The sequence below is a fragment of the Nothoprocta perdicaria genome, unplaced genomic scaffold, assembly GCF_003342845.1.
Source record: "Nothoprocta perdicaria isolate Ctin4 unplaced genomic scaffold, notPer1 scaffold_1, whole genome shotgun sequence".
In the NCBI taxonomy this organism is placed as follows: domain Eukaryota; kingdom Metazoa; phylum Chordata; class Aves; order Tinamiformes; family Tinamidae; genus Nothoprocta; species Nothoprocta perdicaria.
Window position 1 is genome coordinate 9112949 of NW_020454093.1, and position 27691 is coordinate 9140639.

Consider the following 27691-nt stretch of genomic DNA (forward strand, 5'->3'; position numbering starts at 1 on the left):
GGCTGCAGGACCTGCAGCGACCCGCGGCAATGGAAACAGGGGCCACAGCAACGGCCCTGCGGCTGCAGGACCTGCAGCGACCCGCAGCAATGGAAATAGAGGTTGCAGTAACAGCCCTGTGGCTGCAGGACCTGCAGCGACCCGCGGCAATGGAAACAGGGGCCACAGCAACGGCCTCACCCTGCACGGCCCTCTGGAACTGTGAGCACTCACCTGTACACTGCTCTGGATAGCCCTTTGTCGTTCCCATCAATAAGAACACCATCTATGCACCTAAAAATAAAGGGATTGCCAAGGGACTGGAAGAAGATGGGCTCATGTTTTCTGTACATTGTACCTGTCGCAAGACAGATAAGATGATTTCAGAAGAGAATAAATGAACTCATCAAAATCACTTTATCCAAAGGAAACAGAGGGTCAGAAGAAGTTTCTTCTTCCCTATTAGCAGTGTGTGAGCAAGCGCTCTGCAAAGTGCACACAGACAGCAAAGATCCCCTATGCTTCCCTGCTCCTCCAAATGAGCAATTTCAACTGATACAAGAGCTTGGAAACGCCCAAGTGAGGAGCAGACCAGGCAGCAGGACATACCTCAAACATCTGGAAGGGATTTAACCCGGCCTGACCTGGGTCCAAAGCGCAGACTGAACAGCTGCAAGGCTGCCTTGCAAGTTCTCATCACGTTGCAGTCTAGCTCCTCCACTCAGCAACCCTCGGCAGAAAACCTGCATTTCCTGCCTACGCTCCCAATGAGCCAACGTCCACCTTCAACTTTTATCTGAAGAGGCCTGAAGAGTTACATTTTTAAAGTTCTTAGCTGGTATTTGCCCAGTTTACAAGTCAAAGCTAATAGCCTGATACTCAGGTTCTCAGACTGGTCCTAAGCCTGTCCCACTGGCACGAGCTACAGGGACCACATATGGAGGGCGATGCTGTTGACAAAATGAAACAGAAACAAACCCAAAGAATTTCAGCAGAGCCAAACTAGCTCAGCCACACTGACAGAATCACGAATCTGCTCAAGCAATACAAGCAAATATCATTCCAAGAAATATGAAGACGGAACAGAGAAGTGCTGATGTGCCAAACACACTTTATGGAGAAGAGCTTCACTGAAAAAGGGTTTTACTTTCACTCTCTAGTCTGTGTTTCTGTGCTCTGAAAAAAAAAAAAATAAAAGTTTTGCAAACATTTCTCCATAAGTCCCCTCAATTTAAACTCTTCTCTTCATCTCTGTGAAATTACTCCTGTATGCTCACTCAAGGAATCTTGATTAGTTTTCAGGCAGCTGAAAAACACACACTGAGTATTCAAATGTTTTTGAAAAATAAAACAACCTCCTCCCTACCAGAACACAACTTTCCTTATTTTAAAAACAACCTTAGCCAGTTTATACACAGAAATATCTTCGTAACTTCACAGAATCACAGAATGTTCAAGGTTGGCAGGGACCTCTAGGGACCATCTAGTCCAACCAACCCCCTGCTCGAGCAGGGACACCCAGAGCATGTGGCACAGGGTGGCATCCAGGCGGGTTGGGAAGACCTCCAGTGAAGGAGACTCCCCAACCTCCCTGGGCAGCCTGTGCCAGGGCTCTTTAATTGTGATATTGTTAAAGAACGACAGAAATAAAATCTGTAAAATAAAAGCTGGTGCACAACTCTGGAACTACGATTGGTCAGAAAACACCTCTAACATACTCAGAAATGATAACACTATTTCATTACCGAGAAACACTATTTCATTACCGGGATACATGGACACAACGGTCCCCTTTGGCACAAAACCTTTGGAAACGAAGACTCCGGTTCCGGCAGAAAGCAGCGAGCTTCGGTCTCGAGTGATGCTGAACCCAAGGGTGTCGAAAAGAACCTCCTCCGGGCTGCGCACGCGCTGGCTCCGGCCGCTCCGTGCGTCGATGCCGGGTTGTGTCCGCTCGGGAGACGGCGGCTCCAGGTATTTACGTCTAATTTCAGGACATAGGGCCAGCACTTGGGCTTGTTTACTCAAGTCATTTATGAACAGAGCTTCAAAGACTTTCAGCAGGGTCAGAAAGACATCTCCATCCGGGATAATTTTGTCTTGGGAGTTTTTGGGAACATACCGGAGGGTCCTGTAAAAAAACAAACAAAAGATTATATTTTTCCTAAAAGAAGTATCAGAAAGATATTTTGCAGAAGGAAGTAGTTATCTTTGGATTAGTTTTAAACGAGTCAGAACTTGTTTAAGCCTAGAGAAGATGCTCTTGAACCTTTCCAGCTATGGAACCACCACCTCACGTGTCTACAGCAACAGATCAGCTCGTGAAACACCACGAGATCTCAGCAGGTTTTAATCAAACGTTTACTATATTTTTAGGGAGAAGAGTTTTTGCATCAAGTGGAGACATTTTAATTTATGCTACACATAACGAAGCTCTACCCACTTAAAATTTTCAAAAAGGACTATTTTTTATCTTTGAGAAGAAATGTATCATTCTGCTAGGAAAAAGAAAAAACAAATGCACGTGGCTACTTCCAGCGTTGCTTTTAACACCAGGCGCTATTTTAAATCAGCCGATTTCCACGCCCAGGAGACCGAAACACGTTCGAAAGCGGCTAGGCGCGAGCGGGGCGCCCGTTGGCAGGGCGCATGGCGCCGCCGCGGCCGCGCGCCCACCTGCGCTCGCGGCGGAGGTTGAGCGCGAGCCAGGGCACGAAGCGGTACTTGTAGCGGTCCCAGCGGCGCCGCAGGGCGCGCAACATGGCGCGGTGGCGGCCGCCCGCGCCGCGGAGCCCGCTGTGCCCCCGCGCCGCAAGATGGCGGCAGCCGCTTCCTGCGGGGCGCGGCCGCGGGGGCTGGAGGCCGCCGGGCCCGGGCCGCGCACTCGCGGCGGCCGCGGGGCCCCCGGCTCGGGCCGGGCAGCCGCTCGGTGCTGCCGCGAGCGGCCGTTTGGCTCCACCGAAGCCCCACCTGGCTCCCGAGGCGGGAACCTGCTGAGGAGAGTCGAGCCCCATGGCAGCTCCCAGGGCCCTGCTTCCCGCGCAGCCCGCGGCACAGAGCCCTGGTTCGTGCGGACAGAACATGACACAAAGAGAAGGGACACAAAGTAGGGACTGGGAATTGCACTCCAACGTAGGAGGCAGCCCTAGAGCAGCCTTGCAAGGGGCATAGGGGAGAATTACCCTCCCACAGCTGCTCCAGCAAATACTGACTGCAGCGGATTTGCTCTTCCTCAAAGCAGCAATGAATTAACACACTTCAACATGTTTTTAAAAGTGAGGAGCCTCCTGCCACCATACCAACCTCAGGCATATGCTCCCCACCACAGGATGGGACAGAATTACCTGAGGAAACAACCTGAGAGCAGTGGCATTAGTCCTAGCCACCTCCTTCGTATACACCCTCTATACATACCTAGTTATTTATAGAGCTCTCCTTGGCCAAAAGTCCATATTCAGCTCCCTGAAAGAATGCAAATGCAGAAGATAATCCATTATCCAGGAAAAATACTAAACACAGACACATCTTAGGTATGAAATGCATACAACACCCTCCTCCTAAGAGAGGGGGTCGAGAAACAAATCAAGGGAAACAAATCCTAAAAACATAACCCTGCAGGCTGCATAGCCAGGGAAGTCTTGTATCCTATAGGGACAGGGCACAGCTAAACGTGTTTCCATTCCCCACCCCAGCAAAACATGCTCTCTGCAATTAAGGAGGTCCTAATAACTTTCTTCTTTTCTCTCCCTTATGCTGGATACTGATCCGGGTCTTCGTGTTAGTTAGGAACTACCAGTGAAGTTAAATGTTACTGGAAAAGCAAGACAGAACCTGTCAATGTTTATCTGACTTAAAGAAGCTTAAGATATTAAGGATGAGGAGATAGTGTCTGAGACTTGATGTTGGCGTGAATAGAGAAAGCAAACCTTAAATCACTGCTGAGGTTTATTCTGCCATATCTGGATCTGAATTTTTGACAGGAGAAAAATGCTGGAAGACTTACTTCTGGTATGAGCCTTGGAAGTACTTATGAAGGGCTTCACTATTTATTGCATATTCACTTTACTTCTTTACTTACTTGATCTGGAGCATCTTTTTCAAGGAGAAAAAAAAAAAGAAAAATAACATACTATAAATTTAAGGCGAAGTGGGGAAGTGCAGTACATAAGGCTGAGCCTGTGCCCGGGGCTGAGTGAAAGGGCTTTCCTGCCATCTCCTGGACTTTTTTGGTAATAACATGGGGGGGAAAAAGTCTCAGTTTGCAACTGAAATTCTAAATTTATGTAGCTAAGTATCAAAGTTTTAATGAGAAAATAACATGCAGTTATGGCACAGGATATTCAAGAGAATACATACTCAAGTGCAACTATCACATTGCTGTTCTGCCCAGTTGGAAAGTAAGAGAAAGCTTAGTTACAGAAATACTGTATGTAATTCTGAGTGCAAGGGCAGAATAACCCTGTACCCAAGTTTACTACTCAGAAACTTAGAGGAAATCCACGATCCTCACAACAGTGAGCTCTGAAAGCCAAAGTTACAGTCCATGAGAAGAGGCAAAGCTGAAACACTGTCAGACCAACCTGTCACCACCAGATGGGACCACAGGCAGCGATTCTCACTGCAGATAGTAAAACAAGCACCACCTTCCATCAGCCTGTGCAAGTGTTTCCTTTGCAAATCAAGGTACTTGGAAAATAAATCAGTGTTGTTGATACTTACTGCCAAGTGCATGGGACAGGCAACCTCCTACTCTCACTTCTTCCCAAAAAGGAGACATTATAGTGACACCAAGCAACATTCCCACTACTGCTGTATTGTAAAACGCAAGAATTCCACAGTAAATTACATGAAAATAATCCCACTTGATTTAATCTTCTACTTAACCTTTGTCATATTTTTTTCCAAATTCCTGTTAATGTATCTCAGCTTTTTTTTTTTTAAATTGGATGTTAGAGCTTAACTGAAGACTGCTGCTAAGTTTTACTACTGAACAGATATATTAATTTGCATTTGCAGAAAATCACGTGAATTACAGCATATAAAGAGGTAGTTCCTTCAAAATGGGGAATTTAGTACAAAACAGTCTGCAGAACACTTAATTCTTAACCTTAAAATGACAAAAAAAATCAGAGTAAAGATAGCAGCTGGAAGAAGTCCTACCACTGCTATACATTTCAGATTACTTGAGCGGCAAAAAGGTTTGCTAACTGCTGCTTAAATCAGAAGCAACAAACACTTCACTGAAAACCATAAAATAGCACATTAACTTGCAAGCCAGACCTTAATGGCTTCAGAACTGACCTGAACCAGCTCTACTTACCTGCCTCCCCGTGAATAACTAAACTCCTGTAGCAAGGCAAAACTTTGTCATAAGGTGTTTGATCTAAAGACATAAGCAAATTGAGGCTCATGGAGAATTATCCCATGAGAAATTCCTATCTTCATTATCAATTAAATTTACGTCTTTGTTGCAACCCTCTCACTTAGCTATTTTAGACAGACTAATAAAAAGACCACATCAGTCTGAGTCATTTCATCTCTGAAACCAAATCTTAATATGTGAAATGTTGCGTATGAAATGTGTGCAAAAAAAGTATACCAGAAATATTTAATTCACATTGACCCAAAAACACATTACATTTTTTTTCCAAAAACTTTTATTTACTATAAAGACAAAAAACACCAAAATAGGTACAAATTATACTATATAAAATTGGTTCAATGGGGTAAAAACTTTTAATTAAAATATCTTGATATATTTAAAATAACAAAGGATACAATGAAGCCAAATTTCTTAACCCAGAGATTTCTGTAAAAATTTGCTTGCACAGTAAGGTGCTAATAGAAGTTAGCCCTTAAGCCCTGGAAATCTTAGGAATCAGTCACATAGCAAATATAATTTCATTGTGAAAGTGAACTTTGGTAGAAGAAACTCTATAGGACACCTGAGGTAGTAGAAACTGGAATAAAACAGCAGTAGACGTTATTTACAACTTAAGTACCAAATAACATTAAGAACACAAAAAATAATTACACAATACAATTTTCAGTCCAGCTTTGATCCAAAGAAAATAAGAATATTACATCACATCTGCATTTTAAAAACACCACAATTACCAGCAAGCTGAGGGAAACGCAAACAAACCCAAACAAAATGCATTTGGACATCTAGAGGCAGTTTGAGTTTGAAATGTGGTAGGCATGGTGATCTACAAAGTAATACTGATTAGCTGAGGTTCATCAGTTTATACAGTTTACATTTCTGCCAGAAACACAGTATTAATCTGACAACTGATCTTCCAGTACATGAATTGGCAAGAGTGCATCCTTTAAAGCTTGCACATAAAGACTTGGAAACAATCTTATTAGAATGAAAAATTCTAAAGTGGTCAAAAAAAAGTCAAGTACAAAACAGTTAGAGCTACCAAACTTCACATTTCGGTATTATCTTTTTAACTCTTCAAAGGCTGCCAATCTTCCAAAAAAAAAAAAAAAAAAAAAAAAGGAATGTAAAATTTCCAAAAGAAATGCACATTCACAACTATATGACACTGCTTTTTCTTTTTGTTGTTAGTATGAGCACTATCATTCCTGTAAACTTATCTTTAAGATTTTTCTTTCCAATTGGTATTGTACATTTTTAATGTACTATAGCTTATTTAGCTTGTCCTGAGTCTTTGAAAATAACCAATTCTATTTCAGTCCAACAATTCAACTGGCTTCTGAAGAGTTAAAACATGAACAGTAATTTTTAAATGGATTAAACACAATCAGTACTTGATTTTAAAAGATCCCCCCTCTTAAGAAGCAAAAGAAAAGCTGCCATTTTCCTTCAGAATTACATGCATCAGAATCTAAAAACCTGCAATTGACATCTTTAAAATGTTTTGTTTGCTTTTCTTTTAAAAAACATATCTGTTAAACACAAATTTTGCAATACAGGTGAAGCTTAACTTCACATTTTACTTTACCTTGCTTTTCAAATCCAAACTTATCGCTTGATAAAATAAATACCTTTCTTATGGTAATATTTTTAACATTTTCAAGTTAAATGATTACTAAAGGCTACAGTAAATAGATGATGTACACCAGAAGGAAAACAGCAGGTAAAATTTGTTATCTGTGGAGAACATGACCTCAATTCTGTGGCACAAAGGATGAGATATACTCGTAGGTGGCACCTGGTCCCACTGAAGTACAGGAGGAAGTCTCCCATAAACTTTACTGGGAGCTGGGCTTAGGTACTTTGACATGGAATTGTTTATGTATTTGCCAGAAGAAACTGCTTTGTAAAAAGAAGGCTCAACATTTAACATGATTCAGATTTTAGGTTGTTTTATGCATAACCATCTTATTTTTTCTGTGTACTTTTTTTTTTTTTTTAAATAACCTGCACTAGCAGAGCATGAAACACTGACCTGAAGGTGCCCTCTTGTTTTATTCTAGATTTTGAACAAATCTATTTTTAAAACTCACAGGTCAGCGAGATGCTCAGTGACACTATTTGCACCTTTTAATAAAGGTTATTTTATTTTACAAGATCACCTTTCCCTGAACATTAAAAATACAATGAAAATACAAACCTTAATTTCAAAAAGAAATTACATGGCCAGCAGTAAATGCACAGTGAACCATTAACAGCCTCCTCTTCCTTTAATGAAGGCAAGATGTTTTAAAAGTATCTATCAATGCTTTGATTTGTTACTCAGAAAACTTACTTTGTATAATCAAAAGGGACAGATACAGACCTTTCTTTTAACCAGTGCTGAAAACTGACTGCAATTGCAGAACCCTCTGCTTACGCCTACATGATGTGAAATGGAACAGTGATTGTTATATTAAAATAGAACCTGAGCCCCTCAGCTGCTAATATTGCTGAAAAAGTGCTCCAAATAAAATAAAAATCACTTATCTGCTAAATAATCTTGCAGATTTAAAGAAACCTAGAGCCAGATGTTTAAAAAAAGGCACAGTTTAACATTTTTCTGCTCGAGTTGTGAAATGTTGCATACAGAGCTTAGGTAAAGATCTTGATTTGTCAATCACACAGGTAGGGTCTCCACTGGCCTTAAGTCCTTGATGTAGCATTAAGGCCAGCAGAATAACACAAGCTGCTGTGCTTCAGTGCACTGCAAGACAGGTATTGTATATTCAGTAGCATCTTCTTGAGTACACCAGCCGTTATGTCGCCAGCTACCACGTCGTACGGAAGACGGGGTGTTTCAGCAGCTCCCTTGAGGGGGGTCTGTCCTGAGGTTGAAGTTCTAAACACCGAAGGGTCACATCTCTTAAACCAGGAGACAGATGTGAAGGGATTGACGGAGCAGTAGTTGCACTAGCAATCTGAACAAAGGGAAAACGGGGTTGAAGTCAGTACTTCTGAAACAAGAAACTCAAAAGAAGCCTCAACAAGCTGATAGTTTTCAGCTGACCTCAATTAGACTATGAGCTTTTACTCAATATAGGATATTCTCTAGTGCAGTTTCTCTGCAAGTTACATTGCATGCTTTTTACAAAGTTTACTTTTTGAGCCTCAAGTTCCCTTTATGCCTCTTTTCCTCAGTAACATAGGCTTTCTCCTGCTTTTCAGGGTCTCCATCTCCCTCCTTGCATATTCTGAAACTTTTCTTCTTTAAGCAAGATTCTAATGTACACAGTAAATACTGCTTTGCCTCTCTTAGGGGTATTCATTTGTCTACTACTTGACACTAGGTGAAGTGCAATCACTGAGGGAGATAATACATTAAGCTAAGGGATATTATGGTGTGTTAAGCTGGGAATGCTCTCTATTATATTTACTGTATTTCTGCTACCACCACATGGTAGAATCTCTCTCAGATGGAAGCAGGTCATGCATTAAATCAATTTCTTTTTCCTTTGACATTTCCCCCCTCACCCTCTACATCAAGTTTACATGGATGAAGCTTTATAGCGAACACTAGGCTTCCATCACAGCATTCACATAAATACAGAACAGAAACACTTAAATCTCTTACGTTAAGTGATTTGTGCTGAATTAGAACATTGGGATATTGCTATGCTCTGTTTTGTGGAAATATTTTCTTCATTCCTGCCTACTGTTCAACTAGATTTTTAAAAACAAATGTACCGACTGGATTTTAGTAATAAACATGCATGCCAAAAAGAGGTGAAAATACAATATTTACATGTGGCGTGTCAACAGGAAACAGCTAGTAGCAAAGTCTGGATGCTAGTATCAGGTTTCAGACAATATTCCCAATGGGAAGCACATCTTTGTTGGCAGGTTTTTTTCATGCAGGCAAACATGATTGTGTGTGTTATCTGTAGTGACTTTGTACTAACAGCTCCAGAAAATTGTAACAGTTTCTGCTTCAAAACTTCCAAAGTAGACGTTGCTCTACGTGAAATTAAGACTAACACGAGTGTCCTCTTAAGTATATTTGTAGCAAAGTATCTCACCTTAAATATCAGGGCCAGGTGATTGGAGTGTTTCTCTGCATTCCAAGGAGGTTTAGCACAAGCCATTTCTATGACAACGCAGCCAACGCTCCACACGTCGCAGCTCCTGCCGTACTGCTGACCTCTCAGAACCTGCACAGACAAGTCCAAGCTCAGCTTAAGCATTCCCAAGTCTCCAACTCTGCTTTTTAAGTATCTAACTGCTGCATACACAACCGAGTGCATTTCAATTACACTTTGGGTTAAATGTCACTTAAATCCAAGTGATATTAATACCTCTCTACAGTAAAGAAATCATGAAGTCAAGAAATCATGAAGAAATCATCAAGAGACAAAGCACATTGCAGTTCTTAGCTTTAGACTCAATGGTAACTTGTGCTTTAGGAGCAATACTCACAATCTATCTCACAACAAGCTGTCACATGGGAACAGAACAACATGGCAAGCAAGAAGAATTGTCATTTATGCCATGCTTGTATCATTCCCATTCTTTCAGGCACATACACTTAAAATACATCTGAAACATTTACATCAGTTTCCTCTGTTTGAGTGAATGAGTTAGCGCAGAGCTCAAACAAACTTTCTGTTGCAACATCCAAAAGTGGTTTCTTACCTCCGGTGCCATAAACGCAATCGTTCCCAACAACTGCCCCTGAAACTCCCCAGCACCAGTTCCTTTGGATGCCAGCCTGGCTGCAGCTCCAAAATCAGCAATTCTTAATCTATGACCTGTGCTGTCAATTAGCAAATTGGCACCTGTCAACAGCATAATAATAATAATAAAAATGCTAGTTGGCTTGATCAAAGGCAAAAGAATGAGCATACAAGCTTCCTCCCTCCACTTCCAAATTGTCAAAATGGGGAATTGCCCACCCTCCAGTAGCAAGGATATCTAAAAATGAGGGACAAAGTCTAACAACATGCCACTTTTCTGCTATGCCTGAATGATGCTGCACCCAGCCTGAGGCCATCTGAGAGATTTAGAGAAGCAATCAAACTTTCAAAGTAGGGCAAACATGGGATTCTGGAATGCTGCCTGGAACTGCAGGACAGAAAAAAATGGCAATACAAAACCCTGGAGGTTTTCACTGCCTGCTGCTCCCTATGAAGTTTAAGGTTTTTATCTGATTCACAGAGAGTCTCCCAACTTCTCTTAAAAGGGAGTTCAAGGCATAGAAAACTTGCCCATTTTAAGGAAAAATTAAAAACAGACACAAGTTTGCCATTGTTGTGTTGCTAGTTATTTGGATCTCTCTACTTCAGAGACAGTTACAGTAACATTAAAGTTAATAAAAGTTCAAGACTTCCCAGTAAAGTCCAAATTTAGTTGTTTAACTAAGTCTTAAATACACAAAAACTCAAGCTAAAACCAGGAGTTCATACAGTATTAACAGGCCATAAGTAACCCTCAAGCAAAACTGTATTTATGTTTAGTTAGGATGAAGGAAAAAAAAAATTCTGGACTTTTTCTATGCATTAAAAACCTGACCTCCTTGGTAGCTTAATGTTTTATTTGAATTAATCCAAAAGTCAATTTTCTTAAACCCTTGACACAGGTAGCAAATATTCTCAAACATACTAGAAGCATTCTGACTATTTCTGTAGGTTAAAGGTTATGTATGATGCGACAAATTCAACAAGAACCTTACTCTGAAATAGTACCCCAGAGAAGCAACAGGTCTTAAACAGGAAAACACATGCTGATTTCTGAATGCTACTTGACATTAGAGATAATTTTTACCTTTAACATCTCTATGGATTATCTGATTCTCATGGAGATAAGAAAGGCCACGTAACAGTTGTTCTGTGTAATTAATAATTACTGATTCCTTGAAGGCTCCATATTTACTTAACAAATGAGCAACTGAGCCTCCTAGAAAATAAAAGTGATACAATTTAATCAACATTTATACTGGAGATGATTAGAATGCAGCACTGCCTCCTAAAACTGGAGCCCTATATTATTTCCAATTGACAACTAGTCCTCCTACTCACTGCTACAAATATGTCAAAGAGTTCCAAAGGCAAAGAGCAAAACACTCAATTACTTAGCTCCTTTCTATAGAGAAGAGTATAAGTTTTAAAAGCACATTGCTTTGTGCTTCCTGATTTCATCTTTCCTAAAACAAAAAAATATATCTATACACTGTATATCTGCATGTGCACATTTAAATACACAAAAATACCAGGTGCACAGTGTGAAAACATGTTGTTGATTATTACAAAATCGAAACATTTATCCAGATCTCACATTAAGTTTTTCAAGTAGTAAAAAAATTAGCTTTTGCATATATGTGTATATGAACTTTCTTGTCCCTAGCTCTATAGAATTAGAAGATCTCACTACTGCTGAATTACCACTTAACAGATTTAAGGTAAGACTTGAATTCTTTAAGATTACTATAGAAGGCTCATTAAGTTCTCAAATATCTTTACATGTTCTCTTACAGAACTCTTATCATGTTTGGGAATAATGATAAAAAAAAGTGACAGGCATTCTAAACTTTCAAGCAAAAGTACTTTGAATAATCCTTTGAGATCAGGCAGCTATAATGAAAATGATAAAGCTTAAAAATTTATCAGATTGAAGGCTCCCTCCTTACTCAGATTCAGAAACGGGGGTAACTAGCAGAATTTTTGCTCCAGGTTGCTAATTATATTAGATGTATGACAGACTAAGTATGGAAAAATCCAGACTTAAAAAAAAGGAAGAAAAAAATAAAAAGGAAAGAATAACTTCTTACCACTTAAAAAAACAATAAATGTTCTGTAAACTAGACATCTAAGCTCATTAACAGTGGCAATGAAGATGCTAATAAATTTCTGAATGGAAGTGATACATGGAATATTTTGCAGTGTGCAAAATTGCAGTGTGAAACTACACAACTCGAGATTCAACTTGTGCTTTCCTTTTCTTTAGCACTTGGTGCTCTTTACCTGCCATCCATTCAATAAAGAGATTATAGTTGCTCTTCTCACACGTAGCACCCAACATTCGAATAATGTTGGGATGGTTTAGATGACTCATCATCCTTATCTCTTCTCTCAGTGCTTCAACCACCTCTTCTTGCTCAGATGATGTGTTCCGGACGTACGTCACCTGTTTCAAAAATACCGTGTCTAGATTTACCTTTCATAACTGGCAAACCAAGTACTATAACCAACCCCTGCTTTCCTACTGCAGTATCAGATGTTCTCCCCAGGCTAAACATCAGGAATGTGCAAATGTTTTTACTCTCGAGGCCCTTCAGTGGAGAATGTATCTCCATGCAAGATGGTCATAAAAATGTAAGAGTCTCTTCTGGGGAAGGGAACGTGGGTATTTGGAGCTTTTTTCCCCAGGCACATTTTCATATCTAAGCAGTTAAAAACTAAAAATACTTGCTTTTCAAAACTGTGTGTAAGATCAGAGGAAGCAAGCAATTTTTTTTTTTTTTAATGGAAAATACAGTTTAAGATAAAATCTGCACAAGTAAACAATGGGAAACTAATAGCAAACAGGGCATAGCTTGGAATAAAGAGATTTTGGTTTTCATTCTAAACTCTGTCACAGATTTGTGATGTTGACAAAAGCAAAAAAAGTATTTGAAAAATATATGAAAGTGCTATATAAAAGACACACCCTTTTTTCATTTTAAAGGGAAATGAAAGGTAAAAATATTAATATTGTGCATATAATTTGTATTAGGCAAGTACACATGCAACAGGAAGCAGAGCAAGTAGAGTACAATCCATGAAACCAGACAGCTTTTATAGCTAATATTCCAAATAAATATATAGGAACAAGAAAAACATTCAAGAAAGTAAAGTATTTACCTGTTTTACAGCCATTAATGTCCCTGTTCCTACATCTTGAGCTTGGTAACAGGAAGAAAAAGCTCCAAGGCCTATTTGCTGCCCTTTAAGCCATTCAGCATCTTCTCTGTAATGGTGCTTTGCTTTGGTATGTCCAGGCAGGGTTTCTGGTGTCTGGAAATTAAATTCAAATCAATTCCCTGTTTACCAGCATGCATCTAAAGTTTAGACATTCTAGAAGGAAAGATTCCAGCCAGTAAGCTTCTCCTCCCCATTATGGAGATTCGTGCTGCACATCATACACATCTCACTTGAGAAGACCACATCAGTTTTCTATGACCCACATACTCTCACTTTGCTTAAAGGAGAGCCTCCTTTAACTTACTCACTCCTTTCTTCCCTCCACTGCTCTAAATAGTTAAATCAATCATCCTGTAAAAACCACCAAGAAAACCCCACACCACCCACCCACTCACATACTTTCCTTTCTCTTTTCTTATCACTTTTACTTTTGTCTATTTACTAGCAAACAGATCTTTCTTCCAATTTCCATAGTATCTCAAAGGCTCTCTCTCAAGATGTGTTGGCAAAGTAATCTCCTCCTACACTGTCTACTTACTCTTTATGACATAATTTGGTTTTACATGATTGCCTTCAAAAGTAAATCAACATTACAACCCAATAATTTTTAAAAACATTGCTCATTTTCTGAGTTTCCCTGCTTAGAACTCCTCCATTGCTTTCAGCATTTATTTTTGTATCCTGTCTCTATTTTTGCTTGTTTACTTTGACATCTTCAAGATCGGTACAGGATAAGATGCCACTCTCCCAAATACCTCTAGAATTTTAGCAACAGTCATAGATTGATTCTCTTAGTACTGTGCACTATCAGGCTCTTTATACTAAACTATTTCTCTTCATATGTACATTCCAACTTTTAGGAGAAGGCACTGAGTCTCCATGTTTAACATTATGACTACAACAGCAAATTTTTAAATTTAGTGAACCACAATTCAAACTTAAAGTCAAAGTCTCCATGTTAAATTTCTAATTTACTTACATCTTGCTGAATAATTATGATATCTTCACCATTTTCAACCTGCAGCTGGGGTACTATTGGTAGGGCATCTTGAGATGCAGACATTGCCATAGCAATGGCCAAGGCTTCCTCCTCTTCAGCTTCCATCTTTTCCTTGCATTTTTGATTATGACTCACATCATCTTTGTATGTATCATCATTTTCTGCCCGCTCAGGAGAAAGCACTGCCACTTCGGACTTAAACGTAACTGTGCCATCACTTGTTGGCATGGAGGCCTCAAGGAGATCCTCAATACTGGAATTGAGCTCAGCATTAACATCCAGCCGACACTTCTCATCCACCGGTGTGAAGACTGTCTCCTCACTCGGTATAACCGCGCTGCTGCTGCTGCCACCGCTGCCATCACACTGGGGAATATCGTTCAGGTCCAGCGTCAGGCTGGTTTTTGAGGTTTCTCCCTGCTTGTTCACATCACCCAGGGTGGGTCGGGATGGCTTTGGCCTGTGTATATGACTGGATGGCAACGGCCTGGCCTGGGTAAAAACTGGAGAAAGTTTCTCTGTTTCTTTATTTTCAGAACAGTTTCTTTGAAATTGGAGAGAGAGTTTCCGCTGCGTTTGAGGAGAAGCTGAAGGGATTTTGCAGGGAACGAATCCCTGAGGTCTGAGTTTGGAGACATCTGTTACAGTGCCAGCTGGTACAGATGGGTTTGAAGGAGACTGAAGCATTGGGAAGAGTGACTGGGAATGACTGGATGAGGGAGAAGAGTTCAAACACTGGCTGTGGGGCTTGCCTTTTGTTTGAATGGCTGGCTTTGGTTGCTCACTGGTTACTGATGAAATGGGAAGTCCCACAGCAAGGCCAGCCAGTGTCTCAGAAACGTCCTCTGGACTGGCACATAAATTTTTATCCCCTAAACCTTTCCCACTTTTCCCTGACAATTGGACAGTATTGTTAGGAGTATTGTTCTCTGTAGCTTCTGGAGAGTTATCTGGTACAGGCAGCTGCAGAAAGTCATCGTGTCGACCCTGTCCAGAATGCATTTCTTCCATGCCTAGCTGGATGGCTTCTGCAATTTCCATTTCATCTGCTATTGCCATCAGACGTCGACGCATCCTTGCATAGTGAGTAGAGCTTGTCACATTCAGCATTTCTAAAAGTTTTACAAAAACGTGGGGCACTCTCGCAACCATCCTTGCTGCGCTCAAAAATACTCTCCGGGACAGTTTACCAACCATCGAGTGTGAATTGTCAATCGACTGCAAGGCAAAATTCAAGAGAGAGAGAAGCTTCTTATACCTGCAAGTTAAAAAGAAAAAAAAAAATGTCTTAGACACATGATAAGCTCCAATTAATCAGTGCTAAAAAAAGCTCTCTCAAGAAAGTGTTCCTCACTTCAGTTCTGCAACAAGGAGAATTACTGGTGAGCTGGTGTTTCAGAATAAACAGGTCAGATAAAATAAATAAATAAATAAATAAAAGGAGTACCTGTTTACTCTGAGAAGTAGGCCCATTTTTGCATAAAGAGAATATAACTACTTGTTTCAAGTTAGTTAAAATGGCCAAAACAACTGTTGCCAAGAAATCACCAGAAGCTTTCAACTACAAAGATAAACGAATGTAAGCAAGTACCTGTCTACTACAGTATCAGCCTGTAAAACATCCCCACAGACAATGTGGGGATAAAATTCACCAGGGAATTCCAACAGCAGTCTGTCTATCAGACAGAGTCTCCCCAGGAGCGCCTGCCAGTTGCTAGATTCAATCTGGGTACCAAGAATACAGTTCAGGACATAATCAACACCACCAATACCGATGGACCCTATTAAAACAAAACAGGGAGTTATTATAAATACATTTAAACTTTATTCAATCTAAATTCAACCAAGATCAGAACTGTATCATATAGAAATACAGGTGTGCCCAAATTAACTCTCCTCTCGCACGCACTCACCTCCCACCAAACTCCAAAGGACACTGTTCTTTAAGCCATTTTGATTTCTGATAAGCTAGGTCTGTATTAAATTTTAGACACTTCATTATATTTGTTTGTACATATATAGTGTTTTTTATATATATATATATATATATATATAATACACACATTAAGAGTTATGATTACCAGATTTAAGTATTTCTCTCCCAACTGCCAGCTCCCCAGCTTGGCCTTTACACATCTCCAGTAGCGTTGAGACGGAAAGTTGACTTGTTCGACTATAAGAAATCAAAATCAACAGTAACTCTTAGCAGGTGCTTCTGAAGAAAAACATTCTACTCATTACACTTAATAATCATTAGCAATAGCTTGGAACTCTGCTTGGAAATTGATTTCACATCACCTTACCAAAACACTTATATAATCCTATAAGCTACTGATCTTTATGATATTTTTTACAGGACACTTCTCCAGAAGCTTTAAGTGTATCATAAATAAGAAAATAAATTAAAAATAAAACAGAAATCCACTTTTTATGCTTCTTTCACCACATCCACACTTGCCAAATTCTTTGAGACTTCCAGGGAATAATCTATTAACAGCATTAATTACTTAATTAATTAATTACTTGTTAGGACCTCATCCTCTCGCAAAAAGAAGCTCAACTCCTGGAATTCCACATCACTTAGATATCTTAACTCACTTATTCCTTTCAATTTAGTTATTCTGTCACTGGATAGGGAAAAGATGCATGCCTGGCTGTAGTTTCAAAATCAGTAATTCTAACCAAAGCTGCTTAGGAAATAGGCTGAAAGAGACAAAATCCAGCTAAATCACTTCAGCACTTAGGGTTCCCTCCCGCTCCCATTTTTTAAATGGGGAAAAAGGTCTTTGAAAGGAGGACATCATTTAAGATCCACAAGTACCGGAAATAAGGAGAATCAGATTCCTTCAAAACAAGAGAAATTAGACCTCGAGTCAAAAGCTGGTTGGTAGCAGCTAGGCTTTAGTCAAAACCTATCTTGATTTATTTATAGCCATGACCTATACATTTTATCACCACTATTTGGTTTACCAGCTCCATACAAAATAGTGGCAAAGGAAGTTTCAAGATGCTTCAACAACAACCTAAAACGGGTTTGAAGTTAATGAGTCACCTTACCTGTTGGCATCAGCACATTTAACTAATATTGTCTCTACAACTGGCTTGAGAAGTCGCTGTAGTTTAGTTCTCTCTGCCAACGTATGACAAGGAGTATACACCAGCATGGCTCTTAAGGTTTTCTAAGAGAAAGGAGAAAAAGAGTACGTATTAAATTAGCTATGTCAGCATTTTTTTAAAGCATTTGAAATGCAAGTTCACAGTCATGCCAATCTACTTTTCCTGAGGATTTTATTCATCTTTTTCAGATGATGGTTACAAGTCAAGAATCATTCAGCAGCAGCGAAAAACAAGTGCGAGGATTCTTTTCTTTGTATGTCTCCTCCTTTCTTTCCCAAACCCAAGTCATTCGGCAATTACTAGAATACAATGAATAAGCAACTACTTACTAAAGCAGCAACATACACTTTGTAGACAGGGTCGGCACAGACCATGGACAGCACACTGCAGCAGGACTCCACTACCACATCTCCTGAGATACTGGTCTGAGATGACCCACTAGCTGCTCCTAGAGCTCCAGCACTTGTGTTGTTCCCACTGCTGCTTCCAGAATTTCCAGTGCTTTCACCATTAGCCAGTAATAGAGCACCACTAACATCATGCGAAAGACGCCTCAGTGCCATCTCTCGTATGTTCCAGTTTCGAGAAAACAAGCAGCCAACCAACTCCATTCCAAATATCTGCAAAGAGGAAAGGTAACACAGCAGGAGTCAAACCAAACAGCACTGCGACTCAAGTAGTTGAAATGAACAGTCAAAAACAACAAAGAAATGCTTCAGGTGAGGATAAAGAGAAGTCTTATGGAGTCTGACAGCAAAAGCATGACAGTGGATGTGCTGTGTTTTAAAACTATCTTGGATGGAAATGAAACATCCTATACGAGCGTTCATCAGTCCTCCAAATACTCTGCTAAACACACTTTGGGGAAGGAGGACTGCACAGGCACTTATTAGGTGTGCAGCTGTGATGTGATTTAGAGCAAGTTTTCCAATTGGTACAAGTACTCTGAACTGGTGCCAGAGTCAAACATTCACACGTTCGAAATCTCTCCCAGTTCTACCTCGAGCTGTCCATTTTTTCATTTTGTTTCTCATCTCTGAACAAATACAAAAGATCATACTGTTCTAATATTTTTTTTTTGTTTCACCAACTGGAATTGGAGAACAGATACATAACCCTCTCCAGACAGAATTAGTAACATTAAGAAACTCATTCTTTTCTCTATAGATATCAAAAGACACGCAAGCTCCTGGGGATAGTTTGCATTTTTTTTTCCTACTTGTTTTTAAGTGAAGCAAAATTGGAGAGGTTAAACAAAACAGAATTCTTATTCCAAACTTTTCCAGAAGAAAGCTCCTCTAATGGCCAAAAGCAATGACAGGAAGGCATAATGATTTTCAGTGTGTTTCACTGCAGGCCATTAGGCACAATAATTACAGCTTCTCCTGAAGATACATGTAGTTTTCAATTAGGAGCTGCAGGGATTGATTTATAATTCATCAAGAGTGAAAAAAAAAACAGATAAAACAGTTCAAAATTAACTTCTACACTTTAAATTCCTTTGGCAAGGTAAAATTACCTGAATCCATGGCTCAGCTAAGTCTTTATATGCAGAAGGGATCTGCTGCACCCCATAATGAGTAAGGTTAAAATTACTATCTTGGGTTCTTCTTTGTGATCCAACTAGAGATTGTTGTTGAGTTTGTTGCTGAACCACACGAAGAACAGAAGAATCCACAGGACTTGGCAATTCATGACTATAAAGTTAACAACAAACAACATGAATTAACAAGATAACATGATAAACATGCTGAAGTAAATACTTCAGAGTGTTTAGGAATGTGAGCTAAACATTCAGAAACAAACAACTCACTACACACAGTAAAATCAAGTGCTTACCTATAGAAATCATGTGATCTCCATTTAGATCTACAAAGAGGACATATAAGTGGCTCTCTGTTTCTTCTACATTCTTCTGCCCCTGAAATACAACAACAAGAAAAATAGTATTTATGTTTACAGCCTATCAAGCCAGAAGATGGGGTTACTATTTTTGAATTTCATTGAAAAATACCAATTTCAGGAAAAGCACTCATCTAAGTTGAGCTATCTGCAGCATTTTTTTTTTTTTTTTGAAGGCAGAAGCCTCTCAATTTTAGCACTATAATGTTAAAATCATTAACTGGAACAACATAGGTCTTTTTATACCTCAAAGATAAACAGATTTTTCTTTTTTTCCCAAAGGAATTAGAATACGGAGGATGGAGTTCTATTTGTTAAAGCAAACTGTGTCACTACTTATGTAAGGTAGTACACAGGCATATTCCATAGTTACTTAGATAACCCATGCTAACAGTGGATGCCTTTCAAGTCATTTAGCAAGAAGTGAAAGAGGGGTAAATGTCTGCTGCGAATCTTGCTCCAGTTGGACTTACTCTTCTCTCTCAAGGGGCACAGGATCAAACCTCTAGCCCTGCAGTTAACTTCTTTTCCCCACAGAGCATCATAGGACAAACTTGATTTGCAAACAACTGATAAACTAAGAACCATCAACACCTAAACAATGTCAAAGTTAAATCTTAAGTGGAGGACATAGTTCTTAAAGTATTGAATCTTAGTGGTTTTAGCACATACAGTTACCAGAATTGAGACAAAGATGACAACATACATATTGACATGCAATGGTGGTGTAACTTATTCCTGCAGCCATCTTCACATACAGTCAGGCTCTCTTCATCTAGCATCCCTAACAAACAAATGGGGCACATCTGTTCTTCTTCATCCTTCATACTACAAAAAACAGATATTTGCAGTTGTAAAAACGGTGTATCAGAATTCTGAACAAGCTTTAAAAAAAAAAAAAAAAAAAGATCAGCCTCCAATTTGAATCACCAGATCTCTGAGTGAGAAACCAAAATTGAAGCAGCAGGAGCAAGTACAGACAATACACTGTTGAAATGAAAAGGAAGGTCATAAAACACACAACATGTCCTCAAACCAGGTCAGATACCATTTAGGGATTGAAAGGCCTAGCCTTGGGCATTTTCCTTGCATTTTCCTCCTGAAGACTTTTTTAAACAAAATAACCTTTACTTTTTTACTAATAAGTTGGTTTTGAAAAGTTAAGTAGTTTAGATTTTAAAGGAGAGCAATGAAAAAACATCTTTCAGGGTACTGGCTCACAGATTAGTCTTAAGCTCACCACAGAACACTAGTTTTATTTGATGAGGGTCTGAAATTAAAAACTTTAATAAAAAAATTAAAGATTTTAATAAAAAATTACAGCCACCCTCATTTACACAAAAAAGGCATCCCATGTACATTAAAACATTCAACTCAGCCTTAGATGTTGTTTCCATTTTATTTATCCCCACTAAATAATTAAAAATAGATATAATCAGAGATTTAATTAAAAATATTCAAAAGCTTAGAGGTTAAGTGAAAGAAAGAAACTTAGCCTTTTGCACTCTATTTATATAAGAATGTCTTAGTATTACTCACAAAAAGTTGGAATTAGTATGTGTCTAAAATAGCTTGTTATATATATAGCTTGCAAGAGCCGTATATTGATTTAGAAATGTTCAAAATAGTAATTTAAAAAATAATAGTATATTTATGTAGAAATGAGCATGTGCGCTATACATATGCATACATATACATTGATATATGTGCACGTGTACACACACACACACACACACAATGTGCTTCCTTGCATTTTAAATGGTTGGCATTTTTTTCCCCTTGAAAAATCCACAATAAGTTTACAATGAAAAACTCCGTTCCACAGCATAAAAACACATTTTCAATTTTTATTTTTTGAAGAACTAGCAGCAAATCAAAAAACTGCACGTCACAGTAATTAACAGAATTAACTAGGCTTATCCCAAGTGAAAATAATACTTATGTTCTCAATAACTTTTACAGAATTGGATTGCTGTACTGTGTCAGTCTATCTCATTGAATCAACAATGCTGTGAGCTAATCAACAGCTCTACTAGCAAACAACTTAAAAGCCTTTATTCCTACAAAAAAATAGAATTGATGCAGTGAAATCCTTAATCCCACTAAGTTACTTCCATGCAAAAAAAAATTTCTTCCTGAACAAGAGATCTAAATAGAAGGAACCGGTATTTCAGAATACATCTTGTATGTCACCAGTTGGTTTATATAATTTATTTACAGTGACATGATTTGACATTTGGAAAAATAGGTACAAGACAGTGTGAAGTTGAAGTCACAATCTGAACATCAGAACTACAAACCTGTCTAAACACACTGCTCTATGCAACTGATCCAGTGACATGACTACTGTAAAAGTAACACACTCTAAGCTGCTTCTTACTTTCATTAAAGAAAGCCTCTGTTTTGGTTGTCTTCTCTCAGAAGGCCTCTGCATGCCTAGTCCACTCATCCCAGTAACAAATTAACAGACAAAACACTAAATCGAATCTTTGCAAAAATCAGGAAAAAGAACGCAAACAAAAGCACTCAAGTTGTTGTAAGAGTTAGAAAACACCCAAAGAACCAAACATCAGTTAAAAGTGAAAAATAAGGCGTTTTTTAATATGTTATAAAAATCATCATAATGTAATATCTTCCTTAAAATGGTTTAATCATCCATTCTACATGGACAGCAAATACTCCGTGGTTTTAAAAAGTATGTTTACCTGGAAATTTTTAAATACATTGTTACAGGCACATAAATACTTCTCAATAGCAGAGCTTGTCTTCAAATGTTATTAGAACAAGAGAAAAAACTCTCCATTGTTAACATTTGTATGCACTCTGTATTTGAATAAATGCAGAGAAACACATGGGTTTCCAAAGTTAACCAATGTTCCATGCCTGAAGAGGATCATTCAGATTTCTGAAGTTTCCCCATTCCATAATACATCCAAAAATTTCTTTTCCCAGCTCTCCTTAATTTTTTTTTCTTCTCTCCTTCTCTTCAGACATAAGGTCTAAATTAAATATGCTCACTTGGTATCAGGATGATTAAATATACTTGGCTTCTGACTGTTGGTAAATACAGAGGATTTAACATGAGTTGAAATGAAAGTAGCTTTGAAAAAGAAAAAAAAGAATCGCGTAGGTGATTCTAAACCTCCAAAATCAGAGAAAACAATACAGAATATTATTAATTCCTTTGAAAAATACTAACCTGTTTTCTGAACTAGATGTGGAAGTACTAGATGATGACAATGTATGAGAGTTTGACATGCGTGAGACAAACTTCTGGATGGTGTTACGAGATGGAGCTTTGATCCTCGAGCTACGCCTACTGTGATATTTCTGGAACAAACTCTCAACCTGACATCAGAAAAAGACAGCAACAGTCGGATTTATGCTATGAATAACTTAAAGGTAATGATACAGAAGCTTAAATTACTGCTTAAAAACCAAATTTCATCTCCACAATAATACATTAGCTGCAACAACAGGAGCAGGAATTTCCGAAACCTCACTACTAAACAGACTGCAAGCAACGTTGTTTAAAACAAAAAAGCTGTTTATTAAAAATTACTAATAGCTTTACATATACGCTAATATTTATGAACACACTTATTCTGTTTTCCTTTCAATTATCAATGTTACAGATATGCTAATCTGAGACAAAAAACCCACAAGACCCATATTATTGACTAAACTAAAACTCTATAATTCATTTAGTTATTCTTTTATTTGCAGATCTTTTCCATCTACAGAGCTCTTTAAAGTGAATTAACAAAATAATTAAAAGCTTATATGCATGTTGCTATGATAAGCAACAAAGTGTTCCATCTTAAAATAACAACCTAAAGATTTTCACCCAGATTTTATTTTAGATCTGTTATGAGGTCTATTAGACATATATTACCTCAAAGTTCTTCAGAGTCTTTCTCCACAGCATTGGGTCCGAGGGCTCCAGCTGGAACACTCGCAGCATAACGAAGAGCAGATGGATGCAAAATGTTCCACGCCCACAGCTACATGTCTGCAATGAAAAGCATCGTATGTTCGTGCGTTAGGGTCGTGTGGCCTTGGTACTCACAGTTAAGTGCATAACAGAAAGGTGCACGATGCCAATTGCTACAGAAAAGAACATGCAGTTAGTGTGAAATAATATTTTAGGCACAGATACCTTAGGTGAAAGTGTTAATTCTCAAAACATCATTGTGAAATATATACAAGAAGCTGACGACAGTCAACTAGAAGCTACTACTGTTATTAACACTGAAAAGAATTTATGAATGTAATCAGATATCTGTAACATGATGGCAATTAAATTTAAATGAGTTGCTTCTATTCATGCAAAAACTTAGGTGTTCCCAAAGGCAGTATCACAGCACTACTGGAAATCTCCGACTGGACCACATTAGGGGTACCAATGACATTATCACACCTCTAAGAAGTGATGTGTTTGTTGCACATATCTATATATTCCATGAATACAGGAAATAGATTTTCACATCTTAGAGTGAGAAAGCAGAAAAAATCAAAGGGTCAAATTTCACGCAAAATACTTTATTACATACATATTTCTAATTATATATTAAACACAATTAGGATCCATTGACAGGAATGAAAAGTACACAGAATAAGCTAAATTTCAGTAACAATTCCCCACCGCATATGCATGCATTGCATCTTTTACATGTTTCCAGTTATCAGAGGTTTGTGACTCTCACTTCATCTAGTCTGGTTTTCTACAGCTTTTCAAAACTAGCTATGAATTAGTGAGAGCTGCCAATGACAAAAACGTTCTCACCTGTGGCCCAATAAACACCCTGTACTTGTTGTCAGGGCTGTCCCCGCCGATCAGGAAGGAGTTGGGGCCTATCTGCTGCAGCAGGTACAGCCTGGCTCTCATAACTTTGTTGACCCGGCGATTTGTTTCCTCAGGGCTATACGGAGAGAAGCCATCTGGAGAGGGAGCTCTTCGTGGTGGAGTTATTCGGCCGCTCTGAAACTACAAGAGTGGCTCCATCAAACATTTCCAGGGCAGTGAATCTGGCTATTTCACTCTTACTGACAAAGAGAGAGATGGTTCCCGAAACCTGAAGGAGCTAGAACTTGCTTAGACTGTACAAATTTAAAAGAATTAACCTTCTTTCATATGCAAAAGCAGTGGACAAAAGCAGTGGACTGCTTCCAAAAGCAGTGGACAGAAAAAAGATTTTTTTTTTTTTAAATAAGCTGGTTGACATTATGACAGAAAAGGAGTCTCTTAAATCACTTCTATTTACAAGTCTTCATTGGCAGCCTTACTGTTTTACTGAATTAACAAGTACAATTCAACCAGAAGGTCATCATAGTGACTAGCAACACAGGAAGTTATTATACAAGATGGGATTTCTATATCTGTGAAATATATTAACATTATACCCTAATGACTAGGGTTTATAACAGGGAGCATATGGTCAAAGAACAGCAGAGTAAGAAATTCCAAAGAGAAGGAAAAAAGGTATATGCTCTTCTCACAAGAAAAACAACCTTCAGCTTAGGGCACCATTTTTGATTATGGTAAATAAATTGCCGCCACCAAATGAAACAACCATTTAATAAAAGTTTTCTTCAATGCCTCATGCAAGTTCTTGCATGAGTTAATGATTCTGCCTGATTTCAGATTTTCTGCTTTGATTGACATCCACTTTGATTTTTAAATCATGACAAATTTGCACTTGACTCATTGTCCATCACTTAATTACATGACAGACTTTACTTTTTCACATGAACAGTTAATATAAAACAAAAAGAAAGAGAACATCAACTGAGCAAAGTCAAAGTTACATGGTGTGGTAATGTTTTCTTTTTAAATTTGAACTTCTCTTATCAAGAGGTGTGCAGCTGTGCTACGAACTGTAACTTCTGTTTCGCCTCAGCTCTGCAGAACAGCAGCAAAATGTTTTACTTCATTTGGAAACAGAGTGCAGTGGGAGCAACGGGACAATAAAAGCAATTGGATCCTAAAAGCTGTTAGATCCTATCCCTACAGCTTCACAGTGAAATTGCAGTAAATGAGTCACCTGAAGAATAACTGTGGATGAATGTTTTCATAATCTACTGCTCAACTCTTCCATTCTCGATCTTCTCTAGCAAAGTCATTTACTACAGTTAAAAATATCCCAGTCTTGATCTTCTTGAACACAATGGTATACGATTTTAGAAAGCACCATAATGATGTATACACCTATAACTTCCCTAACACGCACGTAAAGAGCAGCCCTGGAGCAGAGAATCAAAAATAGCATCCTACTAACTCCCTTCTGCAGGGATCTTAGTTCAGCCTGTCCCCCCAGGGAACACATCTGCCAGGAGAATTAATATTCAAGACTTTAAGAGGGAAAAAAAAAAAAGAAAAAAAATCCTAGCATCTCTTTATGTAATCAAGCTAACAGAACACAGCTATCTGCAAAACTGAGTATCTAGTAACAAAATTAATAATGGCACCACAGTTTGTGACTTACAGGCACTGGAGATACCCTTTTTCTTCTGACTCCTGGCGATTCGGATTTAACAGTCCTGGAGGATGATGAAGAGGAGCTGCTGGGGGAAGGGCTGCGCCTCCCCTTCTGCGTGGGGGAGGAAGCCGCGCTCTGCCCTTCAGCCTGAGGCTCCAGGGGCAGCTTGCTCAGTTCCGATCCATCTGCCTTCACAGGGATGGGTTTCACCACCTTGCAGGAATTCAACCATGTGTGTTAGTTTCAAAAATAATCATTTTACATGAAAACAAAACAAATTAATCAGAACTTGGGTTAATATCATTATATAATTAATTCATTACCTACACATATGGAGTATGCAAACTCCTTGGGTTTTAGTATTAATACCTGGCAGGGGGTAACTGTACGGGAATTTCATCATGATTTAGAGGCTTGACTCAAAGCTAGGGGAAAGCCTCAAGCAATGCAGCCACAGACCCTCTCCTAGAAGGCTGCAGAAACCCTTCTAAATTAGGCAATAAATGGAAGGGACCCTCCCTGCTAATGCCATTTAGCAAAATGTCCGTGTGACAGCTCAGGGTTGAAGAACGGGGAGACATGCAGGCTCAATTCCTGTTCTGCCTCATGATCCGCACTTTAGCCACAAGACTAAATACTATTTTGGAACCAAAGCATTTAAAACATCCTACTAAAGCTATTCCTTTACTAACAAAAGCATTCCAGCTGAAGCAGGCTATGCAGGAGAATGAGGTGTTTGTTCCTTATGAGCAAGAACACTGCCTGAGAAAGGAAAGGCTGAGATCTATATGCTTAATCCAAGCTCTGTTTATTTTACATTGGGAAGTCACCATACTGAATGCCGTGCGAACGCTACCAATTAATGCAAAGCTTGCTTGCTTTCCCAAGAGGTCAGAAGGTAGACGCACACACCTCTGAACAGGTTACTGTTATCTACTGCTAGCACTTGAAAAGGCATGTAGGTTAAAGTAGTAATAATTGAGAATCTGGAGCACAGAAAGTTACACTAAAATCCCCAAAAACATCAAGGAAAATGGATCAGGGGAACAACAGTTTCAAGTTATGCAGTAAATTAATTAATTAAAAGCTAAACTATTTTGTCTGACGCACTTTAAGCTACTGGGCTTTGTGCCTGCAATATATAAAACGATGACACCCTTAAAAACACAGCAGTAGAACCAGCCCAGAGCAGTCTTGTGCTCACTGCAAGTTCTTCATTAGATAAAAACCATAATAGTTCCTGTAGTTGCTGACATTAGAGGGCAGTGTTGATCCAGCTGTGTTCAATATCAAGCTCAGCTTCTGGCTCCCCCCTTGCCTCAGAAAAATTTAATACACATGTACGTTTCAGAAAGTTGCCCACAATTTCCTGTTAAACAGCTCATTAAAATGAACAAAAGGATCAAAACCAAAACTCTATGAGCTGCTTAGATAAAGTTCCTAAAAGAATGCCTGCAACTTTCAGGGACTTCCATTTGTAACAGTTACAGGCACTGCCTTTCCTCGAAGGCCACTCACCACAGGGCCTCTCCTGCTTCTTCTTTCCAGCCATTCGTGCTTCCAGGCTGGCATACACGTTGCCTTGAGTTTCTCCCTGATCATGCGCTCTTCTGGGCGGTCGTCCATTTTCTGCAACCCCCTGAGGGTTTCTTTATTTTCCATGTCACGGCTACATGAAAGAAAAATAAGAATTTTCATAAGCATAAATACAGTTATTTTTAGTCAGAGCATAATACACAGCATTCTTAAATCTTGTGCCATCCCCTCCATCACCCCACAATGTAATTACTAAAACACTAACTCCAACAGGCTACAGTAAGCCCGTTAACTATTACAATACAAATTATGTATTTTGCAGTTTGGAGCATACCTGTTTAGAGGCACTTTTCTTTAAAAT

The 27691-nt window shown here is 38.9% G+C and overlaps 2 protein-coding genes across 2 annotated transcripts in view; both read right to left on the bottom strand.

Annotated features, from left to right (window-relative positions):
- The window catches only part of SETD9 (SET domain containing 9), a 5118-nt gene extending 2377 nt beyond the window's left edge, over nt 1-2741 (bottom strand). The window contains exons 1-3 of the mRNA XM_026035820.1: nt 2656-2741; nt 1746-2110; nt 214-337 (exon numbers count right to left, since the gene is read on the bottom strand). Coding sequence (XP_025891605.1) covers nt 214-337; nt 1746-2110; nt 2656-2741 — 575 coding nt within the window. The remainder of the gene's footprint in view (nt 1-213; nt 338-1745; nt 2111-2655) is intronic.
- Nucleotides 2742-7551: 4810 nt separating this feature from the next.
- On the bottom strand, nt 7552-27459 carry MAP3K1 (mitogen-activated protein kinase kinase kinase 1). Its single transcript, XM_026037284.1, has 19 exons — nt 27313-27459; nt 25801-26007; nt 24102-24302; nt 23211-23327; nt 22515-22663; nt 20022-20143; nt 19253-19334; nt 18933-19110; nt 17743-18033; nt 17354-17475; nt 16378-16469; nt 15888-16077; nt 14276-15554; nt 13237-13389; nt 12358-12520; nt 11162-11293; nt 10034-10176; nt 9421-9552; nt 7552-8322 (listed from the first exon to the last, which is right to left on the bottom strand). Exons 1-19 carry the CDS (start codon nt 27454-27456, stop codon nt 8173-8175), a joined length of 4047 nt encoding a protein of 1348 aa, XP_025893069.1. The 5' UTR covers nt 27457-27459; the 3' UTR covers nt 7552-8172.
- Nucleotides 27460-27691: the final 232 nt, after the last annotated feature.

What these genes read in the sequence shown, in the direction of transcription:
- MAP3K1 (XM_026037284.1), bottom strand. Translation starts at nt 27,456, where the DNA reads ATGGAAAATAAAGAAACCCTCAGGGGGTTGCAGAAAATGGACGACCGC. An exon ending in TAGCTGAGCCATGGATTCAG is followed by an intron (nt 18,034 to 18,932) that starts GTAATTTTACCT and finishes TCCTCTTTGCAG; the next exon opens with ATATTTGGAATGGAGTTGGT. An exon ending in TTGCGTTTATGGCACCGGAG is followed by an intron (nt 9,553 to 10,033) that starts GTAAGAAACCAC and finishes TTGTCTGTGCAG; the next exon opens with GTTCTGAGAGGTCAGCAGTA.